General features: G+C 41.4%; 1 protein-coding gene across 6 annotated transcripts in view; it reads right to left on the reverse strand.

Moving 5' to 3' along the window:
- RFX8 (regulatory factor X8) overlaps window positions 1-27,481 on the reverse strand; it is a 259,279-nt gene that overhangs the window by 45,628 nt on the left and 186,170 nt on the right. For 2 of the 6 annotated variants that reach the window (XM_058684533.1, XM_058684527.1), the window contains exons 1-4: window positions 19,614-19,769; window positions 12,443-12,566; window positions 1,951-2,012; window positions 542-628 (exon numbers count right to left, since the gene is read on the reverse strand). In XM_058684533.1, coding sequence (XP_058540516.1) covers window positions 542-628; window positions 1,951-2,012; window positions 12,443-12,566; window positions 19,614-19,687 — 347 coding nt within the window. In that variant the 5' untranslated portion in view covers window positions 19,688-19,769. Of the gene's footprint in view, window positions 1-541; window positions 629-1,950; window positions 2,013-12,442; window positions 12,567-19,613; window positions 19,771-27,481 lie in introns of those variants that run through there. The other 4 variants (XM_058684531.1, XM_058684528.1, XM_058684532.1 and 1 more) reach the window with 3 other exon arrangements.

The following is a 27,481-nucleotide window of genomic DNA, read 5'->3' on the forward strand; positions in this document are numbered from 1 at the left end:
GAGGTGGGAGAGAAAGGTCCATCAAAAATGACTTAGGGGAGGAGTCATCTGTGAGGGCATGGTGATAGGTGACGGATAAAGAAGGATGAAATATCTTGGGGCCAAAGATTGGAAGAGCACCACTGGTTGGGTCTCAGGAAAATGCCTGCATATAAGGGGAGGAGAGATAAGGAGACTCAGAGGGATCGCTCTGGGGAAGAAATTGGATGAAAAGTTCTTGAGAGCTAAAGGAAGTTTTAAGAAGTGACCAATTCCATCAAATTTTACAGAGAAATTGAGAAGAACAAAGATGCACTCAATGAAAAATTGCTCTGGCAATTGAGATGATACTTATAATGAAAAGTATCCAAGAGAATGAACTGGAAATGCCTTTCTCTGGCCAGTGATGTTGCCAGAGACTGATTTATTGCCCACATCAAAGCCATGTTGACGTGATGTGTGTGTTTCCATCCTTAAGAAGGATTAATAGTGGAACAGCCAAAAAAAAAAAAAAAGGCAGATAGTGACCCATGACCAAAATACCTAAATGATAGATACTAACCTGTGATCCCTTTTTTCACCCAGAAGGTAGCAATACTGGGCATAGAAGAAAGAACTTCTCTTGATACAGATTCCATCATAATGATACCTGAAAAATAAAGGTTGTCTTAAAGATTATGTCAAACCACTGACATGCTTTACAGAAGCTACAGAATAGACTCGCTGATGAAGACCTGAAGTTCTTCTCAGAGTTTTATCATTTACTCCATCTATTAGCTCTTTTATGTAGATAGATTCATACTACTTCATACACATCAGCTTTGAAACAGGCTTGCAAATGTTCCACTCTTCTTCCCCAATTTAGGACACTCTGGTCTTAGAGAGATGTGACAGGGAGAGGCTCCTGCTGTCACTGCCATGAACGTTTTTAAAGTGAAGGGTAGCAATACCAACGTTCCCTGTACTGAGAACTGGACTCGAGCTCTCAGAAACCCAAGAGGGAGGAGGTTCCTTCTCTGCAGCCCAGGCACTTTGCTGAGCTGGGAAACTGTAGCTGCTTGTCTAGGCTCAAAACAGCAGGACAAAACTTTTTCAAATTAACTATTACCCAGTGTTTAGTTTGGCAAATGCTTCGGCTGTCTTCATTCCCTCATGGGTAGCAAGCCCCTTTCCTAATTTGGCTTCCGTCCCTTCTCACTGATTTCCTGATCTCACTGATTTCTCCTATTTTTCTTCATTTAAAAGAAACAACAAATAACAATAGTAATTGAGTGACAATTATAACCCGATGCACCTGATAACACTGGAATTTCCTTTTGCGTTAAAAATACATAGAACGTAGGTACCTGGTCTCTCAAAAATAATTCAAATATGCTAATTAGATGAGGGCTTAGAAATTTTACTTCAAAGAGTAACTAAAACAGTTCTATTGCTCTCTGTGTGTAATTATTTAAATATTTCAACAGTTAGACATTTATGTCAAAACACTTAAAGTGTTCAAACAAGAAAACATATTGTAACTTGCATATTTTTTTTAATTTTTTTTAACATTTATTTATTTTTGAGACAGAGAGAGACAGAGCATGAACGGGGGAGGGTCACAGAGAGAGGGAGACACAGAATCTGAAACAGGCTCCAGGCTCTGAGCTGTCGGCACAGAGCCCGACGCGGGGCTCGAACTCACGGACCGCGAGATCATGACCGAAGTCGGACGCTTAACCGACCAAGCCACCCAGGCACCCCTAACTTGCATATTTTTAACAAAATCACTAAGAAAACAGAAATGAACACTTCATTCTAGTATCACCTAAATTATTCCAGGCACTAGGATTTCATTTGAAGTATGAGAATTCTCTGGTAAGAGTTGATATTTATAGTTCATTTAGTTTTGCATTTTTTGTCACCCATTTTTTGATTTTTCAAAATGTTTGTCTTTGAACATTTCAAATAAAACAAAAATGATAAACCTACCTGGCACTTCCTCTCGTGCCTAGCCTCCGGGTACCAAGATCAGGAAAAACCAAACGCACAAGCTGAAAGAATAAGCCAGATTTAAAGCTGCGATTTGAAAATATAGAAATAAAACTTACAGTTTCTTTTCTTACAATGTTTACATTGTATTTCCTCTTTTTATTATAAAGAAAATATATGCAAATGAAATTTGGAAAAATCAGACAAGTATCAAGACAAAAATATACCATTCAGAGGAAACCACCATTTAAACCTCAGTGTGGTTCCTTCTAGTCTTTTTTTCAAAGCTTCAATATGTGTATGTACTCTGTGGGTGTTCATGTGAAACAGTTAGCATGTGTGCAGTTTTGCTTTCTACTTTCTCCCCTCCCCTTTGTACCATAAACATTTCCCCTTGTCATTAGGAATTCTCTAAAAACAGGGTTATCAATAGCTGCATAATAGTCCATCATGTGAGTTGCCATGATTTTACTATTTTCCTCTTTTTCCAATGTGATAGTCATTTTCACTTTTTACTATACTATTCATTTGTTTACTTATTCTTTTTCGTTTTAAGGTTTTGGTAGCAAATGCTATTAAAATATTGAATAACACGGCTACTTCTGACTCAACTTCTCATGTCCTAGTTATGTTTTTGATGTGTTTTATTAGCACTGATATATGTTTATAATCAATTACATTAAAAAATAGAAGTCTGTTCCATTTTCCTTATTAGAAGAGGTCCATGACACGCACGGTATCCAAGTGCATGTCTGTTGAAAGTGGAAATCCTGGAGCATGGTGGAATTAGAAAAATACAGAGCATGGAAGGCACAGTGTTTCGAGCAGTAATGATTTCTGCTATTTTTCTACAATCCCCTCCATAATCATTCAGCCTCTTTTTTCTGTTTAGTTTCTTGTGACATCCCTCTTTATTTTTTTCTTAATTTCCAAGTAGTAGGATTTGACAGTGTCTAATGTTTCTCTGGTCTGGTTCCAGCCCTATCAGTTCCTACCAGAAGCCACCCAAGCCCGGGAAAGTGGGGGGAGGAGGAAAAATGAAGAAATAGGAAAGGCAAATCTTACACAACTGAGCATCAAGGTTGTGGGGCCAAACTGAGAGGTTCCTTCAGGGAAGGGGGACCAAAATGTGCAGATGAAGAGTAAATGATAGGAGATAAAAGAAAACATCAGCAAAGTCTAAAAATGCAGAATTAGGGGCCAGAAATTCCTACTTTCAACTACAGATTCTGAAAATCCCATCACCTCTTAAGAAACTCACTTAAAACCTTCCTTATATATTTAGTTGTAAAATAGTACTATTTTAGTTGTAAAATAGTAGGTTTTTACAACCTTTTAGGTTCTTTAGTACCTAAAAGAATGGTCAGATTCAAGGCTCTGGGAAATAATCTGGTGTTTTGGAGGTAGGAACAGAAATAAATTGCCTAGTTGTCTGGCAGCATAGATATCTCTACATTTTATTTAATTGAGTAATACCAACCCCAGACTATCCTCTGATTCCATTTTATGATCAGGTACATCAGTTAAAATGTAAAAATCAACTGAGATGATTATTTCCAAAAAATGTAAAAACTAAAAAATGTATATTTAATATATAGACAGCTCATATAAATTAATGGGAAAACAACAATATCTCAATAGAAAGTGGTCTGGTGATAACATGTACCCACAAGATACATATGGCCAAAATGCATGTTAAAAGTACTTATCTTCCCTAATCATCCAATAAGTGCAAGTTGAAACAGCTAAATACAGTTCTTAACCAACAAATTTCCTAGGTCAAAAATATTAGGGATTTGGGTACAAATATCAGGAACTACCATGAGGGTTGGGATTGGTTACAATTGTCTAGAATCTCTCCTAAGGAAGTTACCAGGTACAGATAAAGACTAGAAAAGAGAAACAGCATAAACAACCTAAACTTCCAATAAAGGAAATGGTTAAATGAATTCTGGAACATCCACAAAGTATTTTGTACCATTATACAATATTTATTTAAAATATTTTAATGTGAAAATGTTTACGATATTCTGAGAGATAAATAGGCATGTAGTCATAAAAAGTAATTATTTCTTGAGTGCTTCCTATTTGCCAGCACTGCTCAATTCTTTTTACATGTGTTCTCTCATTAATTTCTTAAAAACATCTCATAAGGTAGGGACTATCATTAACATTATGAATTGCTTCATTTTACAGTTGATGATGTTGAGGCACAAAAAGATGAAATAACTTGCCCAGGGTTAGACCTAATTAGGTGCATTCCAGGCTTAGTGCTGTTAAAAAGCATACCATATTGCAAAATCAACAACACAAGAAACAAGTGTTGGTGAGGATATGGAGAAAAAGGATCCCTCTTGCACTGTTGGGAGGAATGCAAACTAGTGCAGCCGCTCTGGAAAACAGTATGGAGGTTCCTCAAAAAGTTAAAAATAAAATTGTCCTATGATCCAGTAATCACATTATCAACACTATTTACCCCAAAAATACAAAAACATGAATTCAAAGGGATATATGTACCCCTTTGTTTACTGCAGCATTATTTACAATAGGCAAACTATGGAAACAGCCCAAGTGTCCATCGATAGATGGACGGATACAGAGATGTCATACACACACACACACACACACACACACACACACACACACACACACTGGAATATTATTCAGCCACAAAAAGAAAGAATGAAATCTTGCCATTTGCAACAACTTGGATAGAGCTAGAGAGGATAATGTTAAGCAAAATAAGCCAGAGAAAGATAAATACCATATGATCTTACTCATATGTGGAATTCAAGAAACAAAACAAAGAAGCAAAGGAAAAAAAAGAGAGGAAGGGAGAGAGAGAGACAAACCAGAAACAGACTCTTAACTATAGAAAACAAACTGATGGTTATAAGAGGGGAGGTGGGTGGGGAGATGGGGGATATAGGGGATCAGAATTAGAGAGTACACTTATCATGATGAAAAAAAGATTAAAAATTACACAGTATTGCATGCGGTCTACCCACCTATCCATCCACCTCTGTGCACACTCATCCATACCCCAATATTTCAATCCATCCATCCACGTAGTATCTATACAACAGGATGAGGCATGAAGACAACAGACAACAGACAGCAAAGTGAATTTTGAGACACACATCTTATGGGACTTGCATCCTCAGGCATTTAGCTAAAATTGGGTTTTAAAACCCTAAAAAGTCCTCAACTCAAATCACTCATGAGGTAGAGAGAGGAGGAGGTGTAAGGGGATTTCTTATGGCAAGACCCTCTTATCTGTGAAGGGTGTGTGGGACAGGATGTGGCTCAATCACCTCAGGCCTAGCAGAAGGGGATTCATGATTCACTTGAAGAGGTCTCGGTGAGGTCCCTGCAGTTAGCATCTGGCTATGGCATAGGACTCCTTATAGAGTACAGATGGGCTGGCCAGTGGACTTGGTGGACAGGCAGAGGAGAGTGGCTATCACCCTGGTTTCAGCCGTCACACCCATAGTCTGTTCAGGCCAAGAATGGCTGAGTAGTTCCCATAGCAAGAAGTTGTCTGCAAAAGAGCTGACATGTGGGAGAGCCCAGATTCTGCCCAGCAAGAGGCCCCCAGGATGGACAGTCAGGCTTCCGAAAGAGTTGTTCACCAAGACAAGGGAGGCATACTAGAACATTCCCATGGTCTGCTCTGAAGAAGCCACCAAAGGGACAAGGAAGCCAGAGTCTGCCTGGCCCCCAAAGTGTGAAGCTGAGCAGAGGGAACTTTCTAGCCATTTTTTTCCTTCCCTGCTCCCAGAGGGGTCAAACCATCCCCAGCAAGTTTCAGGGAGGAGGGGTAGGGAGGGAAGGGGAAGCCCCCATGCCTAGTTCTCTGCAGGGAAGAAACTATCCTGAAGGAGCTGGGGAAAAGTTTCTACTTTAAACCCAGTTCAGTCTGGGTGTTATATAGAACTGGACATTCTAAGCATCAAACTGATATCATGTGGTAAATGAAGAGTGACAACAGTGCTCTGTATCACCCAAGGATTTCTAGAGAGGTCATCCTGCCCACTCACATGCTCATTCAGGAGTGAAGGAAGAACCACCCAATGAGCAGATTCTAAGCACCATGGGAAACACAGACAAAGTCACTGTGTGATTAGTCCCTCAGCTCCTGCTGGTCACGTGTATGTGCATGTGTGCACAAACATGCAAATAAACTGTGCATGTGTGGCTACATCTGTGGACAGTGAGGTTATAGCACTGTTTATTTTCCTCTTTTTTATACAGTTTTCTCTAAATTTCACATTTTCTATAAAGGGACTATAAACTTTTATAATCAGAAAAACTCAGTAAATATTGTTTTTAAAAGGGAAGTCAGTGTTATGGAAATTCCCTAACCCATGTGAGGTATCACTTGCACCAAGAATGAGCATTACCCATCATATGCCCAGGGTTGCCAAAAAGAGCAAGAAACATTCTGACATCTGCACAGGAACTTGATGTGGAGTCTGGAATCAACTACATTCCCGGGGGAGGAGGGAGGAAATGAGAATTGGGTATTTTGTTGTTTCTCTTGTAAACATGCTTTGGAATCATATCCTTTTCCCCTTCCTCTCCCTTGTCCATTAGTCAAATTCAGGAGCAAGGGTCCCTTCCCAACTGAGGCTCCATTGAGTGGCCCATTCTTCAGGCAAATCCCCATGAGAACTGAAAGTTAGTACCTCAGGGTCTTGAAGAATGGATTCTAAGGCAAGTATTAAGATGAAAAAGGCTAACTAAATACCCATTACCGCATACTGGGGTCTCTTTTTAACTTTTCCTTTGGAATTCTCTGCAGTGAGACTACCCCAGAGGGGAAACCACTTACAAGAAACGTTGAAAAAGATTTTGAAAAATAGGCTTTGATTTCTTAGAAAAGGCAGCAGAGATCTTACAGAACTCAAACATGTCACGCTCAAGTCATGCCACTTCCATCTGATTAAGCTGCTGGGCAGGTAGAGAAGGAAAACGCTGCAGAGCCAGGGTACCCAGAACTGGCCCCCGCTTGAGGAAGGGTCCCCAGCTGCCAAGTGATGAAATGGCAAAATGTGGGCTGAATGATAAGTTAGCCGAGGGAATTCCTGGCTGGCTGGAAAAGCTTACTCAGGGACACCTAGCAAACATAATGTGTAACAACATCTTACATGTGCTCATATCACTTTCATTTACTGAGCTGGCGATGAGAGATATACTTTTCAAATATGTGAGCTTCACCAGGTTGAGAAGACTGGATGGCCTACGAGATTCAAGATACTGGTAAATACAACTGCAGATTGCAACTAAGAAGTTGTAATATAGGAATAAGGGAGTGGCTGCTCCTGGGTTCAAATGGTTACCTGCATAATGACAATAATCTGAAAGTGGCAATATTTTGTATCTATGTAGAGTATTTCACAGATTACAGAGAAGTTTTGGAAGGCCCAATTTTAATTCATGTGAAAAAATACTTAAGGGTTATTTTTGTTGCCCACAAACTTAAAATGAAACCAACAGAGTGACATGGAAAGATAAAAGCCAATAGGAGCCCTCCTTTCAGCTCCCCCCCCACCCCCCACCATAAAAGTAAGAGCCCTGTCTTCTGAGCACTCCTAAGGCACTGGGCTGTACCCTTGGGGCTATCTACCTTTCAAGAAGAACATCAATAAATTGAAGTCATAACGAAGCAAGTGGGCAGGAAGGTAAAAATTTGGGAGCCAGGAGAATTCAGTGTGGAGAAGAAAAGACTGGGAGATATAAAACATTGTCTCAGATATTTGAGCAGCTGCCACATTAGACGATTCTCCTACGCATTTTATTATTATCAAAAGTGCAGGATTTCCATCAATGACTGTGAGTTTCAGGGATGAAGCTTTTTGGATAAAGGAGTGGATCTAAAAATGCCAATGTTTTGGAAATAACACTGGAATCCACAGAATTGCTTGTGGGAGGGTAACCTGGAACAGCCATTTTGGAAAATAGTTTGGCCCCATCCCCGGACATCACAGCCACACACTCCCTTACCCTGCAAGGTTCATTCCTGGACATACACACCCAAGATAACATCTTCATGTGCACAGCAGGAAACATACACATGAATGTTCACAATAGCAAAAAAAAAAAAAAAAAATCTGGAAACAACCCAGATGCTCATCAGTAGGACAGTGGATGAGTAAACTGTGAAATATTACACAATGGCCAATGAATCTAGATAAACCTTAAGATAATATTAAGTGGACAGAGTCCCAAAAGATGACAAATAACATGATACCACTTTTTTAAAAAGTTAAGCCACAAAAATTAAAAATATGCTTTTTAGAATATATATATGAAATAGATTAGACAAAGAAAGTTAAATACCATATAATCTCACTTACATGTGAACATAAAAAAATAAAACAAAACAACAACAAAGAAACAAATTCATAGATGCAGAAAACAGGTTGGTGGTTGAAAGGGGCAAGAGGCAAAGAGACGAGAAAATGGGTGAAGGTGGTCAAAAGGTTAGCAAATACATATAAATGCACTATAACTCTTTTTTATTTTTTATTTTTATTTATTTATTTTTTTTTCAAATTTTTTTTTCAACGTTTTTTAATTTATTTTTGGGACAGAGAGAGACAGAGCATGAACGGGGGAGGGGCAGAGAGAGAGGGAGACACAGAATCGGAAACAGGCTCCAGGCTCCGAGCCATCAGCCCAGAGCCTGACGTGGGGCTCGAACTCAGGGACCGTGAGATCGTGACCTGGCTGAAGTCGGACGCTTAACCGACTGCGCCACCCAGGCGCCCCTATAACTCTTTTTTAAAAAGCAAGGTGATGAGGAACAGGTTGATGGTTCCCACCAGTGGGGCAGGCAGGGAGATGGGACATGGGACCACTGGTAATGTGGTTCATTTGTGGTGGTGATTTCACAGATGTTTACCACGTTGTTAAAAAGGAACTAAATAATCAGATGGAATAAGGCCATGCATGGATTCATGATGACAGTGTGTCATGAACCAATTCAATTCTGTCCATCTGAGGGCCACCAAAAAGAAGAAGGAATGAAAAAAAGGAAAGAATGAAGGGAGGAATGGAAGATTTTGAATTGGCATCACTGTCGCCCGGTGAGCAAGCTCCTTGTCACCCACATCATTTCAGCTCAAGCCAGGTGGCTGCCCAAACTGGTGTGGTTGTGCAGGTTGTGAGCTGCACCAAGGTCCCTGATAGGGAGTTGAATGGGTTTTCATCAGCCTGTGCTCTGCTTGCCAAGCAAGATCCTGGGGAAGGACTGTGTTTGCCCAGAGGAAAAGCACAGAAATGTGCTGCCCCATCACCCAGCTCTAAGCCCTGTGGCTGTCTCTGTCCAGAGAGGGCATTTTGTTCTCATAAAAAGCTCCACCCAGAGGTACTTTCAAAGGGATCTTGCACTGGGTGTGGAATTGGACCAGGTGAACTCTAAGCTCCCTCTGAACTCAAGGATATTTTTCAGGGACTAACAAGTGGAAAGAGGTCTGACTCACAATTCAAGAGACTAGATTTGACACTGTAGGGGAGCAAAATTTGCCACCCAAAAATGGGTCTCTTTAGTATGTGGATTATTTTAGGCCGATTATTTTTAAGAAAGAGAAAGCTCAGGAAGAATCTTTGACCTTTCCCCTAAATGCATAAAAGCATTTAGAGGATCTGCTGTCCTCTAAGGGAGGTATCACCATAGATAACTACAGTATAATATTAACTAGGTGTGGAGGACAGGGAGGGATTTAACAAAATTTGTTTGTTAAAATTCTTCTATCATTTCTATATGGCTCAGCTAACATTTGTTTATCAAACATTTACTCTTTTTCATCTTCCTGTGAATTGCATTCTTTCCCTTTTGAGGTCCCACATTCATACCCCCTTCTCCTTAGCTCTGGGTGGCATATAAGCCTCAATTGCCTGACCATAGGAAATCCTTACACATACATAATCAAGTTTGATTTTCTCCTGTTAATCTGTCTCTTGTCAATTTAAATCTTAGACCAACCAAAAGAACCTGAAAGAGTAGAGGAAAATTTATTTGCCCAAACACAGCCCAAGCATTGCAACTAGCTGTGGGATCCTCAGCCTTAATCACTGCTGATTTGTTCTCTTGACCTCTAACGCTGCTTGCCTCGGCCGATGGCTGTGACACAAGACAAAGCATTAAAGATGCCAACTGTTTCCTCCCCACCCACATGTCCTTCCTGCAGCCCTCTCTTGCCAGACTGTTATGATGTCGGGCACTGGGGCAGGAGCTCAGGTCCAGCATCATGGGAAGCACCATCCGAGCAGCTAAAATGGGAAATCAGGAAGTCAGTGAAGGAAACCGGCTTCTGGGAAGGGGCATGGGGCAGGCCAGTGGAAAGGAGCAGAGTCCCAGTGGTTTAAGGATATACTACAGAGAAAGTAAGAAGATACCTGGTGACTTACAGTCTAGTTGTGGGCTGTCTGAGATGGGAACCCCATCAGCCACACATGGCAACTCTGCACTTGAAATGTGGTTAGCCCAAATTGAGATGGCCTGTACATGTAAAATACGCACCTGATTTTTGAGGCTTAGCCTGAAGAATGAAAAAGTAACTCTACGATTTTATAATACAGATTCCATGTTGAAATAATATTTTAAATATTTTGGGTTAATTTTAAAATAATAAAAATTAATTTCACCTTTTAAAATACTTTACGGGGCACTTGGGTGGCTCGGTCGGTTTAAGCATCCAACTTCGATTCAGGCCATGATGTCTCATGGTTTGTGCGTCAGGTTCTGTGCTGATAGCTAGGAGCCTGGAGCCCGGAGCCTGCTTGAGATTCTGTGTCTCCCTCTCTGTCTCTACCCCTCCCCCACTCACATTCTGTCTGTCTCTCTTTCAAATATAAATAAACACTAATTTTTTTTTAAATAAAATAAATAAAATACTTTAAAAATGAGGATACTAGGGTGTCCTAAATTATATCTATGTCTCCCATTACATTTCTGTTGGGCAGCAGTGGACTAGACTCTGTGAAACCCAAACTTTTTATTGTAGGATTTAATGAGATATCCTTTTCCTTTAAAAAAAATTCTCCTTTTAACTTGTTTTGAGTTGGTGTCTGTCTATTCCTAAAACCAGATGGAAAAGAGTCTTGGACATAAATACAACTTCATGATTGGAAGTTATTATTGTTAATTTAATAACAATTAAGTTCCATGATTCTATTAATTTTTTTCCATCAACAAATCCTATTGGCTCTGTTTTCCAAATATATCCAGAATTTGACCCCTTTTCACTGCTACATCCCTGTCCACTCCCTGCCACCTGGGCTCTTTTCACCTCCCTGATTTGACCTCAAGGTCCTGAGAACCATCCTGGTCCTCTCTCCCTGTTCTCCTCCCTCCAGCTGTTGCAGCCTCTGTGCTGCTTAGGCTCCTTCTCCCCTCAGGGCCTTTGCCCTAGCTCTGCCTGTGCTGCTCTCTGTTCATATATCCACATCCTCACTGCCTTATCTCTTTGAAGTCTGGACTCAAATATTACTTCTTTTAAAATTTTTTAAAAGTTATTTACTTGTTTTGAGAGAAAGAATGAGTGGGGAAGGGGCAGAGATAGAAGGCCACAGAGGATCTGAAGCCGGCTCTGTGCTGACAGCAGTGAGCCCGACGTGGGGCTCAAACTCATGAACCGCTAGATCATGACCTGAGCCAAAGTTGGACGCTTAGCCCACTGAGCCACCCAGGTGCCCCTCAAATATTACTCCTGAGGGAAGCCTTCCCTGTTTGTCTTCCCTAAAATTACAACTCTTACACACACACACACACACACACACACACACACACACACACATACACACACACACACACACACTCATCTCCTTTGGCTCTATTAGTCCCCTTAGCATTTATATTATCTAATATACTATGCATTTTATATTATTTGTCTCCCCTAAGTGTAATAAATTGACTAAATTGACTAAGGGCAGGAATTTCTCTTTGTCTTGCTCATTATTGTATTGTATTCCCAGTATCTAAAACAGTGTCTGGCACATAGCAGCTTCTCAATAATATTTGTTGTATGTGGAGGGTCTCATAGAGACTATCCTTGTGCTAATAAATCTTTGCTCTATATTATATGGTCTACACAAAGCTCCTGACAGAGCCCTTAACCTCCAGAAAGGATATTTAAAAGTGGCTCTTGGAGTTTGTGTGGTGCTAGATGTTGGCATTTCTGTGCAGGGAATAGTGGCCCAACAAACCTGGCTGAGTATTTGGAGCATTTAGAGCTGCCATTGTTGTTCTTTCTTAGGCATCACCCCACTCCTTACCTTTCCTGGCTTCTCACTATTAAGTGTGGACAAGGGACAGAATGGCTTTTCAAAGAAGATAAAGAAGTATATTAACTATCTGGTTGGCTTCCTAGAGTGAAGCCAATTATTCCCACTGAGAACCCAAATAAACTATGGTATTTCCTCACCAATTCACTTGCACACGTTTTTTTTACTCAATGAATACTCTTTTTTTATCTTTACAACCTACCTTCCCAAATGTGGCTGGATTGACTTGGGTCTGAGCATTGTGACCACAGGTCTCCACATAAATCTCATACATCAGGCAACGAGGTACACTGTACCCTTCACAAATACAGAAATTGTCAACCAACCTGTGGGGAGAGGAAGACAAGGCAGAGGAAATTGGCATTGGTTTTTCTAAAGTAGGACATTTTGATAAGGATCAATAGTCAAACACAAGTGTGGGATCCAAGGAAATGAAACCTGTTTAATTCATTGAATGCAAAGGCTCACCAATCAGCATCAATAACATACCTTTTTGTTCTCAGCCCAGAGTTAAATATATTGATTGTGGGCCTTTATTTTTTTATTAGGTCTTTAATTTTAATTCTAGTATTGTTAACATACAGTGTTATATTAGCTTCAGGTGTACAATATGATGATTAAACAATTCTATACATGAGTAAGTACGTATCATGATAAGCGTAGTCTTTGACCCCATCACCTTATTCACCCATCCTCCCCTTTGGTAACCATCAGTTTGTTCTCTATGGTCTGTTTCTTGGTTTGTCTCTCCTTTTTTTTTCTTTTGCTCATTTGTTTTGTTTCTTAAATTCCACATATGAGTGTAATCATATGGTATTTGTCTTTCTTTTATTCTGCTTAGCATTATACTCTCTAAATCCATCCATGTTGTTGCAAATGGCAAGATTTCATTCTTTTTTATGGCTGAATAATATTCCAGTGTGTGTGTGTGTGTGTGTGTGTGTGTGTGTGTGCGCGTGTGTGTGTATCACATCTTCATTATCCATTCATCTATCGATGGACACTTCAGCTCTTTCCATAATTTGGCTACTGTAAATAATGCTACAGTAAACACAGGGGTGCATGTATCTCTTTGAATTAGTGTTTTTATATATTTTTGGTAAATACCCTGCAGTGCGATTACTGGATCATAGCGTAGTTCTATGTTTTTTAATGTTTATTTATTTTTGAGAGAGAAAGAGAGACAGAGTGAGAGCAGGGGAGGGCAGAGAGAGAGAGGGAGACACAGATCTGAAACAGGCTCCAGGCTCTGAGCTGTCAGCACATATCCCAATGCAGGGTTCGAACTCATGAACTGTAGATCATGACCTGAGCCAATGTCAGACACTTAACTGACTGAGCCACCCAGGTGCCCCTGGGTAGTTCTATTTTTAACTTTTTGAGGAGCCTCCATACTGTTTTTCATAGTGGCAGGACCAGTTTGCATTCTGATTGTGATCTTTTAATTATCAACATGGTGGGTTTTTATTGTCGTTTGTTTTGTTTGTTTTTTGGTTTGTTTTTGTTTTTGGCATGTAAGAATATTAAAAAGAAGCCCAAATTATTGGCTCAGCAGACACTTGGCTCAGCAGCCAAGATCTCTGTGGCTAAAAAGTGGGAATTATGTATTTGCTCTATCACCCCTGCAGGTGACTGCTGGAGCCAGCACAGCCTGCCAGTCCCTGTGTGCCTGTGACCCAGGGCATGTGTGTGACGCTTTGCCTCCGTCCTCCAGTTGTTTGCACAGTTTTTAAACCTGAGTCCTGTAGGTCAGGCCACTATATTTTGATCTTTTAAACTGAGATGAGATATAAAATGCAAGAAACCAAGAGACAGAGAGGCAGTACGCTTTCACTCTTCAGCTGAGTGGCATTTATGTGATCTGCTGCACCCTAGGCCTCTGCTCAGGGTGGGGTCTTCACTGCTCAAGTGCTCCCACGCCCGGGGTGGGGGCAGGTGGGGGCCCCTTGGCAACCAAGGGCTCTGCCTGTGGCTCACAGCCCACAGCCAGCCCTCTGGGGACAGCCAGGTCCCTGTTCCAGCAACCGGTATGTGTGTGGGGCAAGAAGTGAGGGAGACTGAGGTCCGAAAGTGTGGTCCCTAGTGACATCTGATCACAATATTCCCTGTCCTAGTTGAGGAGAGACTCTCGGGTTCTTCTCATTCTCTTTCTCTTTTAGAGAAATATGCAAAGCAAGCCAATATAATTTTTAAACATAGAAGAATTTTTCAGCAGGGAATTTACCAATATCTCTTCTTTCTCATTGATGATATACAGCTTATTGTCTGGGATGAGGTATGCTGAGGCCCAAATTTACTTTCCCTGAGAGCTAAAGACCACAGTCACAGTTGTTGACCCATTCATTGGCTTCCTAGGAAAATGAAAAAACAACATATGGTGGAGGGTGGGGGAGGAATCTTTGGCCCTGTATCTGAGGTGTATAAATGACCACAGGCCAGGTGGCTTAAAACAGCAGAGATTTATTCTCTCACAGTTCTGGAGGCTGAGAGTCCAAAATCAAGGTGTCCATAGGAATGGGTCCTTCCAGAGACTCTGAGGGAGAATGTGTTGTATGCTCTTCTCCTAGCTTTTAGTGGTTGCTAGATATCCTTGGCATTCCTCGGCTTATAGAGGCATTGCACTCATGTCTGTCTGTCTTCACCTGGGCTTCTCTTCTCTGAGCGTCCTCTCTCCTCTTCTAAGGAGGATGTGAGAGATTGGATTTAGGGACCAGCCTACTCCAGCATGATCTCATCTTAACTAATTACATCTGCAAAGACCCTGTTTCCAAATAAGGTCACATTCTGCGATTCCAGATAGATATGCGTTTGGGGGGACACTATTCAACCCAGTTCCTGCCCAACGAGGGGGTTTTCTGAGAGTCTTCTTAACATCATTGTGAGAAGGGGACACTTGGGATACTTCACAATGGCTTAAATCTAGCTGCTCCGGCACCAATTACCTGGCTCAATCTTGAATACAGGATGATGTCTATTGGTGGGGTGGGAACAGGGAGTAGCAAATTCATATAACTAGGTGATGTCTGTATACACTTTTTGTCAAGACACCACTTGCTGATACATGAAAAACCCATACCTGAAGTATAACAAAAAATAGCTATGCTGTGGAAGCTGCAGCACAATGTGATAGATGTTAAGTTCAAACTCACTGTTGCTTATTCATAGCTACTACTGATTTAGTCACAGAACTGTCTCCTTAAAAAAGAAACACACAAAATATTCACTCCTTAAAATGAACTCTAGTTTAAATTTTTGCGAACTGCTCTTCCTCATCATGGAAATTCATGTGTTCCAGGCCTCTGTGAACTGTGTCCTCCTCTTTCAAAATGGCATTACTGAGCCTGCTGGGTGCACAAGACAAAATAATACTATCAATAAGAATAACGGCGAAGGTCTGCGATGAGACTTTTTTCTCTGTCACACACCTAAACAAAGGACTGCTTTTTGGCTTTAAGCCTTGCACTGCCACTTGGTGACTTTGCTGCTTTGATCCTGGCTGCACCCCATTTCAGTCTATGTGCCTTTGGTCATTTCCCCAAAGTCCTCAGCCAGATCTCAGAGACTGGCCTGTGGTGGGCAGCCAGCATACATTAACTGGGAAAAATGGAAGGTTTGAAAGAGGTTTTAGTTTGTTCAGTCTGAGCATCTATTTGGAGTCATGCCTTTACTTCAGCTCAAACAGCAGTTTGTTCAGCATTCAGTCTCCTATGCGCATAGGAAATTACGATCATGAGTATTACCCAAGGCTTTGCACCTCATAGACCCATGCTTAAACTCTGATTCGGAGAACCCTCATAGGGCTTTTGTGACCGGAAAACAAGCACGTGATGTGCCTAGTACACTTGCAGGCACATGGAAGCTCTTGTTGTTACCATTTCAGTGTCCACCTCCAAAACCTTGAGCAGAAGCAAGAAAGACATCCATGTTGGTAGACTGGTAGCACAGAAACACCTGTGATAAGTGAGCCTGACTTTCAACTCCATGTGGATCCAAGGAGAGGCTGACTGGGGATGTGTAGGCAGTAAGGCTGGGCAGAACCATTGGCAGGTGAGATTGGTTCATGATTTCACACTGTGCAACCAAAATGTCATTTGGTGGTCCATAATTATAAAGCTTGTCCCGGTATGGAGTGAATCTGATCACTGAATTCCTTGCTGAGCTGCATAGGAACTGTATTTTCCAGGTCTCACAATCAGATGAAGTTGATTGCTAGGATCTTAAAAACATTCATGATGTTCTCTTCATTTGAGTGATGGGCAGTCTGATAATAACCAACATCAGAGCACACATACCTAGCCCTGCGATTCTCACATTTACTGAGTGCTCCTTTTCATGGCAAAGAAAAACATAACTCTGGGAATTACATATGCTGGGAATTATAGTACCCTTTGATTCAGCCTGATCAAAAATTCTTATGAATTCTGTATCTTTCAAAATAAATTTGCATTTCATTAATTTCCATAGTCTTCAGAAATTTGGGAAAGCCATATTATATGTGGGAGACAGTTATTTTAGTTTATAGCCAGGCTCAGCATGCATTGGGATTAGAAGATGCTTAGTTTCCTCGGAGGTGTGAAGCCAGGTGCCCCACCCAGCCAGACCTGTTTGGTCTGCACCCCCTAGCAGGGGAAGTCAAGTCACTGGTCTTCATCTCTTTGTGCTCCTTGGAGGTCTGACCTCCTCTCTCTCAATTTCTATAGTCCTTCCTGTCTGTGAAACAGAAAACGTCTATTACTTATATTCCTGGAGACAGTTCCATTCCTTCCAGGACCTTTCTCCTTGGAGAATTTATCATATGCTTATGACAGTGGCACTGAAGCCTCTAAGAAATGTTGAGGACCTGACTAGTGACTAGAAAATGAAGTAATGAAGTAATGCTGAAAATGGAACATTTCTTCCACGTGACAACAATCAGCCTCCCTTGACTTTCACTGGGAAGCCTGAGCTGTTTCTGAGTGTCTGGACAGCTCAGCTGCCAGTCAGTACCCACTGCTGCTCTTTTAGGAAGCTGGTCTCCTTGGGCATCTTTAAGACCTTCCAGGATACCAAGGCTCTGGATTACAAACTGAGCGGCTCTATTGCATGTGCGTTTTTTAAAAATATATATATATATTTTTAATTGTGATAAAATACACATGTAACAAAATTTACCATTTTAAAATATACAGTTCAGTGGCATTAAGCACCTTTGCATGGTTGTGCAACCTTCACCACCATCCATCCAACCAAGTCTTTTCATTTTGCAAAACTGAAATTCTGTACCCATGAAACACTAACTCCTCATTCCCTGTGCCCTAGTCCCTGACAACCACCATTTTACTTTCTGCCTCTATGAATGTGACTACCTTAGGTCTCTCATACAGGTGGAATCACATAATATTTGCCTTTCTGTGACTGGCTTATTTCATTTAGCATATCTTCAAGAGTCATCCAATATTGTAGTATGTATCAGAATTTTCTTCCATTTTAAGGCTGAGTAATAGTGCATTACATGTACATATCACATTTTGTTTATCCATTCATCTGTGGATGGACACTTGGATTATTTCCACCTTTTGGCTATTATACATAATGCTGCTATAAACATGTGTGTGCAAAAATCTGTTTGAGTCCCTGCTTTCCGTTCTTTGGGGTACGTACCCAGGAGTGGAACTGTGGGATCATAAGGGTAGTTTTATTGTCAATTTTTCTGAGGCACCGCCATACTGTTTTCCATATGGCTGCACCATTTTACATTCCCACCAACAGTGCACACGGGCTCCAATTTCTCCATGTCTTTGACAACACTTGTTATTTTCTATTTTTGTTTGTTTGATAATGGCCCTCCTAATGGGTGCAAAGTGGTTGGGGCTGTGTTTTTAACGCCAGTGTTAAAACCACCAGTACCAATGATCTGTTAAACATTCTGCCTCATAGACTGGATGCCTAAAGAGAAGCCCTCTACAGGAAACTATGCCTCTCCTCACCTCCATTGCTTCACCTCCTCCTCAAACTTGAAGAACGTGACCCCTGTGTTTTAGAGGCCTGCAGGGGTAGGAATTCACAGCATAGGACTTGAATTAGTTCAGCTCACTGCTAAAATGGTCTACAGTATCCTAAGCGATTTAGGGCACCTGCACTGTGGGCAGCCTGCATTGTGTCAGTTCACAAGCAATGTTAGGAAGGTGTCCAGGTATTTTTGAATCTCTAATCATTCTTTCAAGTCTCTGGAATATAATGCAAACCCCAGAAACTCCAATTTACTAAATGGTGACCTGGAATAGTTGACAAAGGCATCCTCATAGTCCTTTCTTCCAAGAAGGAGCCACTGTGCTGAGGGGTCTGAGTTAGTGAGTGTAAAAGAAAGACAGCACTGCTGTGTAATATTCTGAAAACACCGTGTGGGCTCTAATATGTAGTTTTTTGATTTTTTTCTTTTATGCAAGATAAAATATATCAAACATTTTCTTTTGGAGGAAAAGGGTAACCTTTTAGGCCTTTTCATGTTATAATCACAAACACACCCTTCATTTTTCTATTTCACTCATATAACTTTTTCAAAAAGCCTTTCCTGAGAAATATTTCTTAAAATCTTGTTAAAAAGTAATCAGATTCTTCTATTTATTCTGCTATTTATTCACCTTTTAAATGTTAGGCTTTAGGTTTTAGGACTGGTTTCAATTATTTTCCTATTTATGAAAAGCTACAAACCCATGAGTTCTTCAGTCCCAAGGGCTAATGATATTTTTCTTTCCAGTTTTTCTGCCCCTATTTAAATAGCCAGAAGTGAATTTTACAAACAATGTGGAATGCATTGTTAAAGCTAAAAATTGCTTTGCTTTAAGTTAGAAAACATCCCATTCTGGATCTCATACCAAGGGGAAACATTTCCTCTCAGGGCCAACGCCCACGTGCCTTCAGATGTATATGTAAGCCAGAGTCCAACCAACAGGACCCCTGGTGGGGGGCGGTCTGGATTGCTTCCCGCGGTCAGTGTGACCAACAGGGAAGTCCTCCCATGGAAAACCCACACCAGGAGGGCTTTTACTCTGTGTGTGTGTGTGTGTGTGTGTGTGTGTGTGTGTGTGTGTAAGTGTGTCTTGAGTCCCATCCAGGGCTAGGCTCGGGCAAGCCAGCATCAAAAGGCGCTGGTCCTGGGTGTGAACGTCTGTCCTTCCAGAATTTTTTTTTTTTTTTTTTTTTTTTATCAGGGCTCCTGGAGCGCAGACGGTCGCTCCTCACACTGGTTATTGGCCCCAGGTCCTGGGGACAGCAACGGAGGAAGTGAGGTTTTCCCCCTTCCCTGCACCACCTCTTCCATTCTACGGGCCCAGAGCGCCTCCCAGCCCTGACCTCGAAACCCGGCCGGGTGGAAAGGCGCCCGGGCCGCTCACCACTGGATGATGCCGCCGTGCACGCCCCGGATGCCCACGCCGCCCGACGGGGAGGCTGGCACATCCTCGGCCATGGCGCAGACCCGCGCCCGCCGCACTCAGGCAGGGAGCGGGCGGCGGCGCTGGACCCGTCGGGCCGCCGCCGCTCCTCGGTGTTTACTTTAGAGCGGGGCGCGCGGCGGGCGCGGGGGCCGGAGACAGAGAGGCTGGAGAACCCTGGCGCGCGGCGGAGGCTCGTCGGTCACGCGCTGCCGCCAGCTGCGAGGGTTGGTTGGGGGCGGGCGGGGTCAAAAGATCGAAAGACAGAAATACAGAAGGCGCTCTTCTCACCTTGCTGCCAATCCATCAAACAAAGGAGGAAGCAATAAAGAAAAATCAGTGTATAAGTTTCAAACCAGGTCGCGGTGTTTGACTAGCAGTGGTCTTCAACCCTGCCCGCACTATGTAATTACGTGGAGTTTTGAAAAATATTGACGCCCTAGCGCCAACACCAGAGGTTCCGATGTAATTGGTCTGGGGATGGGAGGGGCCTGCGCAAACCGGCTTTTACAAACTCCCCAGGAGTTTAGTGATGCTAGAGTGCACCCAGGGCTGAGAACCACTGGTCCTGAGTTTTGAGGGGAGCGGGCATCAGGACTTTTGAGAGGACGACCCCAGGTTACTCTAGTGGTAGCTCCTGTTGGGAATTGCTTGGAGTGATCCCCCAAACCTGCAGCCAGATGTTGGGAGTCTTTGCCCTCAAGAGCAATATGTTCACGTCGGTGCTGCACGATGTTTAGCTGCTTACTCTCTCCCAACCTTGCTTCTCTTATCAGGGATTGTGTGATTATTGTAAGTATTAAGTGAGCTAATAAATGCAGGGCGTGTTGCATGAAGAAGAGCTCAGTCAGGCAACCGTTACTTTGGCTGCTGACTGCTTATAAGTTCTCTCATAAGGATTTCTTCATCTAGACTAAAAATACACTTGACAACTCAACAACAGCAACAACAAAACAGCCCAGTTAAAAAATGGGCAAAGGGGCGCCTGGGTGGCTCAGTCCGTTAAGCGTGACTTCAGCTCAGGTCATGAGCTCAGTTCCATCCCCAAGTTGGGTTCTGTGTTGACAGGTCAGAGCCTGGAGCCTGCTTTAGATTCTGTGCCTCCCTCTCTCTCCCTGCCCCTTCCCGGCTTGTGCTCTGTCAATTTCTCTCTCTCTCTCTCTCTCAAAATTAAATAAACATTAAAAAAATTTTTTTAAATGGGTAAAGGACTTGAATATTTTCACCAAAAGAAGACATACAAATGACTTCATCATACAATGACATACAACATGGAAAGAGGTTAAATATCATTGGCCTTGAAGGAAATGCAAATCAAAATCATAATGAAATATCACTCCACATGCATTGGGATTGCTATTATTAAAAAGAAGAAATTAAAAAAAACAGTTGTTGATGAAGATGTGAAGAAAGTGGAACCATGTTCTCTTGCTGATGGGAATGCAAAATGGTGCAGCTACTATAAAAGCAGGTGGTTTCTTAAAAAATTAAAAATAGAATTAACATATGACCCATCATTCCACTTCTTGGGTATGTACTGTTTGGGAGGAAAAATTTTCCTTCATCCTTCAAAGATTCTTATGGCCATCCTAAGAATTAAATTTACATCAGGCAGATTAACAGGAGAAAAACAAATTTAATTTTGTATGTATGAGAACCCCACATATATAAGTGGTGTATAGACAGAAAGGTAAAATGAGGTATACATGCCATCTTGAGCTGAGGAATGGATAGCGTCCTGGGGCATGACAGGGGAACAGGGCAATTCATAGGACAATAAGAAAAAGGGCAAATGTTTGGTAATTAGATGTTTGCCCTGCCATACTGATGGGTCACACAGATAAAATTTATCTCTGTAGTAACTTTACTCTGGGAAATATCCCAATTTAGATTCTTCTAGGTGGTTAAGGGAGGAGCAAAAGTTTCTCTTGAGCCCACAGGGTCTCAATTGCCTTTAGCTCAAAACAGTCCACATGCTAAAGTGGCACATTCTGGGGAGACTTGATCTGAATTCCTTCAGTGTCCAAAAGGACTGAAAGCAGGGACCTGAACATATATTTGTAATTTGTACCCTCATTCATAGCGGTATTATTCACAATAGCCAACTGGTAGAAGCAACCCAAATGTCCATCAATGGATGAATGAATACACAAAATGTGATATTTACATACTATGGAATATTAGCCCTAAAAAAGAGTGGAACTCTATTACATGCTACAACATGGGTGAACCTTGAACCTTGAAGACATTATGCTAAATGAAATAAGTTAGCCACAAAAGGATTATTACACTTATATGAGGTACCTAGTATAGTGAAACTCATAGAGACAGAAAGAATGGTGGTTACCAGAGGAGAAATAGGGAGACACTGTTTAATGAGTATAAAGTTTCAGTATGGGATTAGGGAAAAGTTCTAGAGCTTAATAATGATAATAGTTGCACAATGTAAATTATTAATGCCACTGAATTGTAATCTTAAAACTGGTTAAAATGGTAAATTTTATGTTATACATATTTTACCATAATTTAAAAAATCTTCCTCAAAAAAAGACACCCCCCCACCCCAACACCACATGAACACATTTTGGAAGCAGGGCAGAGATTCACTCAACAAACAGCAATGACTGTCTTCTGTGTGACAGCACTTGAAAGTAGTTGTTGGGATATATTGGAGGTCTCCAGGGCCAGCACTCTCCCTCTAGTGGGACACCATCATCAGGTACCAGGAATAAGTTTCCAAAAGGAGTTCTAGAGGAGAGATCACAGGACATTCATTAAAAGATCCTGAGCTTTGAGGTTTGGCCAGGTCACTGGAGCCAACCCCAGATGGCAGCTGGCTTCCCTTTGGGGAGCTGCACCAGGAATCAGCCTGGATCTTAAAATTTGGGGAGGGTATTTGGTGTAGGGGGTGGGGTGGGCAGTAAAGTGGTAAGGATTTATGATCAATAAGTGATGGGGGCTGATGTTTGCCCTGTTTATCTTCTCAGCTGAGTTTCCCTGTTTAGGGCTGGCTGCTTTAAAAAGCCATCTAGTAGACAGGTGCCTGGGTGACTCAGTCAGTTAGGCGTCCCACTCTTGATTTTAGCTCAGGTCATAAGGTTTGTGAGTTTGAGTACCGTATCAGGCTTTGTGCTGACAGTGTGAAGCCTGCTTGGGATTCTTTCTTTGTCCTTCCCCCACTCATGTGCACACATGCTCTCTCTGTCTCTCTCTCTCTCTCTGTTTCTCTCTCCCTCTCTCTCAAAATAGATAAATTAAAAAAAAAAAAAAAGGCCATCCAGTAGAGGACAGATGACACCACATTAACCCCCTCAGGCCAGGAGTCAACAGCGTGTAGAGAGACTCCTTCATGACCTGGCAAAGAAGGAGGCCAACTGTGTGGGTAAGAAGTGGGTTGGCAGCAGCTGGTCTCAAGTAGTGCCAGGAGACTCCACTTAACAGGGAAAGCTGAATGGTAACTGTGATGAAGGACTAGCAGGAGGAGAGAAGAAACAACCAGGTGACATGGTATAAAAGGTTCTCCAAGGAAGCCCTCTTGAGTTCAGCTCTTTCTTTCTGGTTGTGTCCAGAGAAGTGGTCAGTGTCTCAGGACCTTGGGTGGGAGCTCTGCCAGGCTGCTTCATCTGTTTTGCTTTGGCCTGAGTGCTCACATCCTGGGCTTCCTGCATTGGGACAGGTCCTTCTCAGTGACCTATGGAAGCTGAGAACATGGCTCCCTCCATTCTTTGTGTCGGTCCTGCAGCCACCCAAGGAACTTCCTAAGATGCCCACCCATTTCCATAGAGACTGGAAATAACCAAGAGAGAGCCTACTGTTATTAGGCTCAACTTGTTAGGGCCAAATTGAGTTCTTATTATGTCACTGATGATTACGTGATATTTGCATGTTAACTTTGCTCCAGTCAGTACTAGGCATTGGAACAGATCTTGGAAATACAGTGGGACACCATGATCCTCTGGTTGACCAGTGGTCTCTTTGCTGTTTACTACATCAAATATTAGATGCAGCGAAATCCAAACATTACTTTGTCTTGCTCCAGAGCTGTTGAGGCCAGTTGGTTGGAGGCCATGGGGTCAATTTCATACCTTCCTCCCAAAGGACCAGTTAATTTCATCTATGACAGGTGACAGCTGGTGTCCCTAGTTTGACCAGCCCTCATACAGATGAAGACTCTGAGTAGTTACATGCTAATACAAAAACATTCTTGGATTTATTCACAGTGTATGCCTTCCTAATGTGCTAAATGTGCAAAAGACATTTGCTCTGCATATGACTCTTTTACTAACAGCATAATTAAGGCTTTTGTTTGGGTTGAGCATATAGCCACATAGACTGCTAAGTAGAATTAGGTCTAAAATTCATTTTATTTTGGGGGCGCCTGGGTGGCTTAGTCGGTTAAGTGTCTGACTTCAGCTCAGGTCATGATCTCATTTTGTGGGTTCAAGTCCCGCATTGGGCTCTGTACTGACAGCTTGGAGCCTGGAGCCTGCTTTGGATTCTGTGTCTCCCTCTCTCTCTGCCCCTCCCCTGCTCATGCTCTCTCTCTCTCTCAAAAATAAGTAAACATTAAAAAAAAAAAACAAAATTCATTTTATTTTCAAAGAATGTTTAATTGCAACTGACATAACAAAAAATTTCCTTTTATGGCACTCACTGATGAGATAGCCAGACCCATGTATATGCTCTCTTGTATCTGAAAAATCCAGTCTCCCTCTAACTCAGGTTCACCATCTGACCATTAGTCCTATACTATTACAGAGAAAAGAAAGCTTAAAGTTAATATCAAACATAATTCCAATTCCTCATGTCACATTTTTATATACTACAAGCTTTTTCTCCCTCTGCCATTGAATATATCTCTTTTAGTTGAACAGTGACTTCTTTTGCCTAGTTCAGTCTAATTGGTTTCTAGATTATCCAATTAGTCTCATTTTACCTTCTAAAAGGGCACCAGCTGTGACTTATCCTTGCACAAAACCATCTCTAATCTGGGGTGCTTAATTTCATTCAATCCTTACAATTATTCACTTTCTGTGGATGTACCAGGTGTGTTCAGGCAATAGATGTATTTTTGAATAAATCTAATGAGTATAATGCATTTGGTTAAGAATGTAGAATGTAGTTAGCATCTGCACGGAGAAAGCATTACAGAGAACTGTATGTTTCATTTTCATCTGGGGAAGAGACTTTCTAAGATCATTGGGCTCTAAACCAATAAGTCGTGGAGACTTCAAACTATACTGGAGCAAAGCAATCTCATTGGAGAGATTCCAAATTGCTATTACATGTTAAATTTTCATTGGTCTAGATTCACCTTCTGAGTGTCTGGTTCATGTGCTAGTTGAAATTAATCGTGTACACCACATTCACAGACATGAGGATGATGAGAAAGAAAATCCAAATCTACACAAAGCATATCTCTGCTATTTCTTGATCTGAAATCCATGATTTGGAGCACTTTGGAGACATACTGTTTCTGTAGAGGTTAGTTTCTACAGACTCACAGTTTTTTTCTCCCTGCTTTTGCACAGGTCACGTGAAAGTTGGCCACAAGTGGTGTTACAAACAGTATTATCTGCAGAGGAACTCAGAGAATGCATAGAATGAAAGGGAACAGCCTTCATTCATCACAGAATGCTTGTAAATAATTTGTAGAGGAATACATTTGAACTCTTACTACATTAAAAGTGGGATTGTTTTCTGAAGTCTGATAGAAAACCAAGCAAAAACAAAGTGAAAGTGGTTTCACTTGCAAAAGAACAGTAGGAATTAAATAAGTCATCCTATTAGAGCTGTCACATAACCTCAAAAGGCACTTGTTCAAATCATGAGTGTGTGCAAAATCATAAATCACACCCTAATTTGTTTAATAATTTTCTGAGAGAATGAGCAAAGGCACACTAATGCAATTAGTTTGGGTTTGTGTGAATGCTATTTTAAAGGTTTTTATGAGCATGGAGGAATTATTTTTAAAAGCAGGGTTTTTTCCTTTTTTAATTTTTATTTTTTTAATATGAAATTTATTGTCAAATTGGTTTCCATACAACACCCAGTGCTCATCCCAACAGGTGCCCTCCTCAATGCCCATCACCCACTTTCCCCTCCCTCCCACCCCCATCAACCCTCAGTTTATTTCCAGTTTTTAAGAGTCTCTTATGGTTTGGCTCCCTCCCTCTCTAACTGTTTTTTCCCTTCCCCTCTCCCATGGTCTTCTGTTAAGTTTCTCAGGACCCACTTAAGAGTGAAAACATATGGTATCTTTTTCTGTATGACTTATTTCACTGAGCATAACACTCTCCAGTTCCATCCACATTGCTACAAAAGGCCATATTTAATTTTTTCGTATTGCCAAGTAGTATTCCATTGTGTATATAAACCACAATTTCTTTATCCATTCATCAGTTGATGGACATTTAGTCTCTTTCCATAATTTGGCTATTGTTGAAAGTGCTGCTATCGGGGTACAAGTGCCCCTATGCATCAGCACTCCTGTATCCCTTGGGTAAATTCCTAGCAAAGGCATCAAAATTGGCAAAGATGAAGTTAAGCTTTCACTTTTTGCAGATGACATGATATTATACATGGAAAACCTGATCGACTCCACCAAAAGTCTGCTAGAACTGATACATGAATTCAGCAAAGTCTCAGGATACAAAATCAATGTACAGAAATCAGTTGCATTATTATACTAATAATGAAACAACAGAAAGACAAATAAAGAAACTGATCCCATTCACAATTGCACCAAGAAGCATAAAATACCTAGGAATAAACCTAACCAAAGATGTAAAAGATCTGTATGCTGAAAACTATAGAAAGCTTATGAAGCAAATTGAAAAAGATACAAAGAAATGGAAAAACATTCCATGCTCATGGATTGAAAGAATAAATATTGTTAAATGTCAATACTACCCAAAGCAGTCTACGCATTCAATGCAATCCCAATCAAAATTGCACCAGCATTCTTCTCAAAGCTAGAACAAGCAATCCTAAAATTTGTATGGAACCACAAAAGACCCCAAATAGCCAAAGTAATATTGAAGAAGAAGACCAAAGTGGGAGGCATCACAATCCCAGACTTTATCATCAAGACAGCATGGTATTGGCACAAAAACAGACACATAGACAAATGGAATAGAATAGAGACTCCAGAATTGGACCCACAAAAGTATGGCCAACTAATCTTTGACAGAGCAGGAAAGAATATCCAATGGAAAAAAGACAGTCTCTTTAACAAATGGTGCTGGGAGAACTGGACAGCAACATACAGAAGAATGAAACTAGACCACTTTCTTACACCATTCACAAAAATAAACTCAAAATGGATAAAGAACCTGAATGTGAGACAGGAAACCATCAAAACCCTAGAGAAGAAAGCAGGAAAAAACCTCTGGCCTCAGCTGCAGCAATTTCTTACTTGACACATCTCCAAAGGCAAGAGAATTAAAAGCAAAAATGAACTATTGGGACCTCATGAAGATAAAAAGCTTCTGCACAGCAAAGGAAACAATCAACAAAACTAAAAGGCAACCGACGGAATGGGAAAAGATATTTGCAAATGACATATCAGACAAAGGGCTAAGTATCCAAAATCTATAAAGAGCTCACCAAACTCCACACCCGAAAGACAAATAATCCAGTGAAAAATGGGCAGAAAACATGAATAGACACTTCTCTAAAGAAGACATCCAGATGGCCAACAGGCACATGAAAAGGTGCTCAACGTCGCTCCTCATCAGGGAAATACAAACCAAAACCACACTGAGATGTCACCTCACGCCAGTTAGACTGGCTAAAATGAACAAATCAGGAGACTATAGATGCTGGAG

The sequence above is a fragment of the Neofelis nebulosa genome, chromosome 9 (genome assembly GCF_028018385.1).
Source record: "Neofelis nebulosa isolate mNeoNeb1 chromosome 9, mNeoNeb1.pri, whole genome shotgun sequence".
Taxonomy (NCBI): domain Eukaryota; kingdom Metazoa; phylum Chordata; class Mammalia; order Carnivora; family Felidae; genus Neofelis; species Neofelis nebulosa.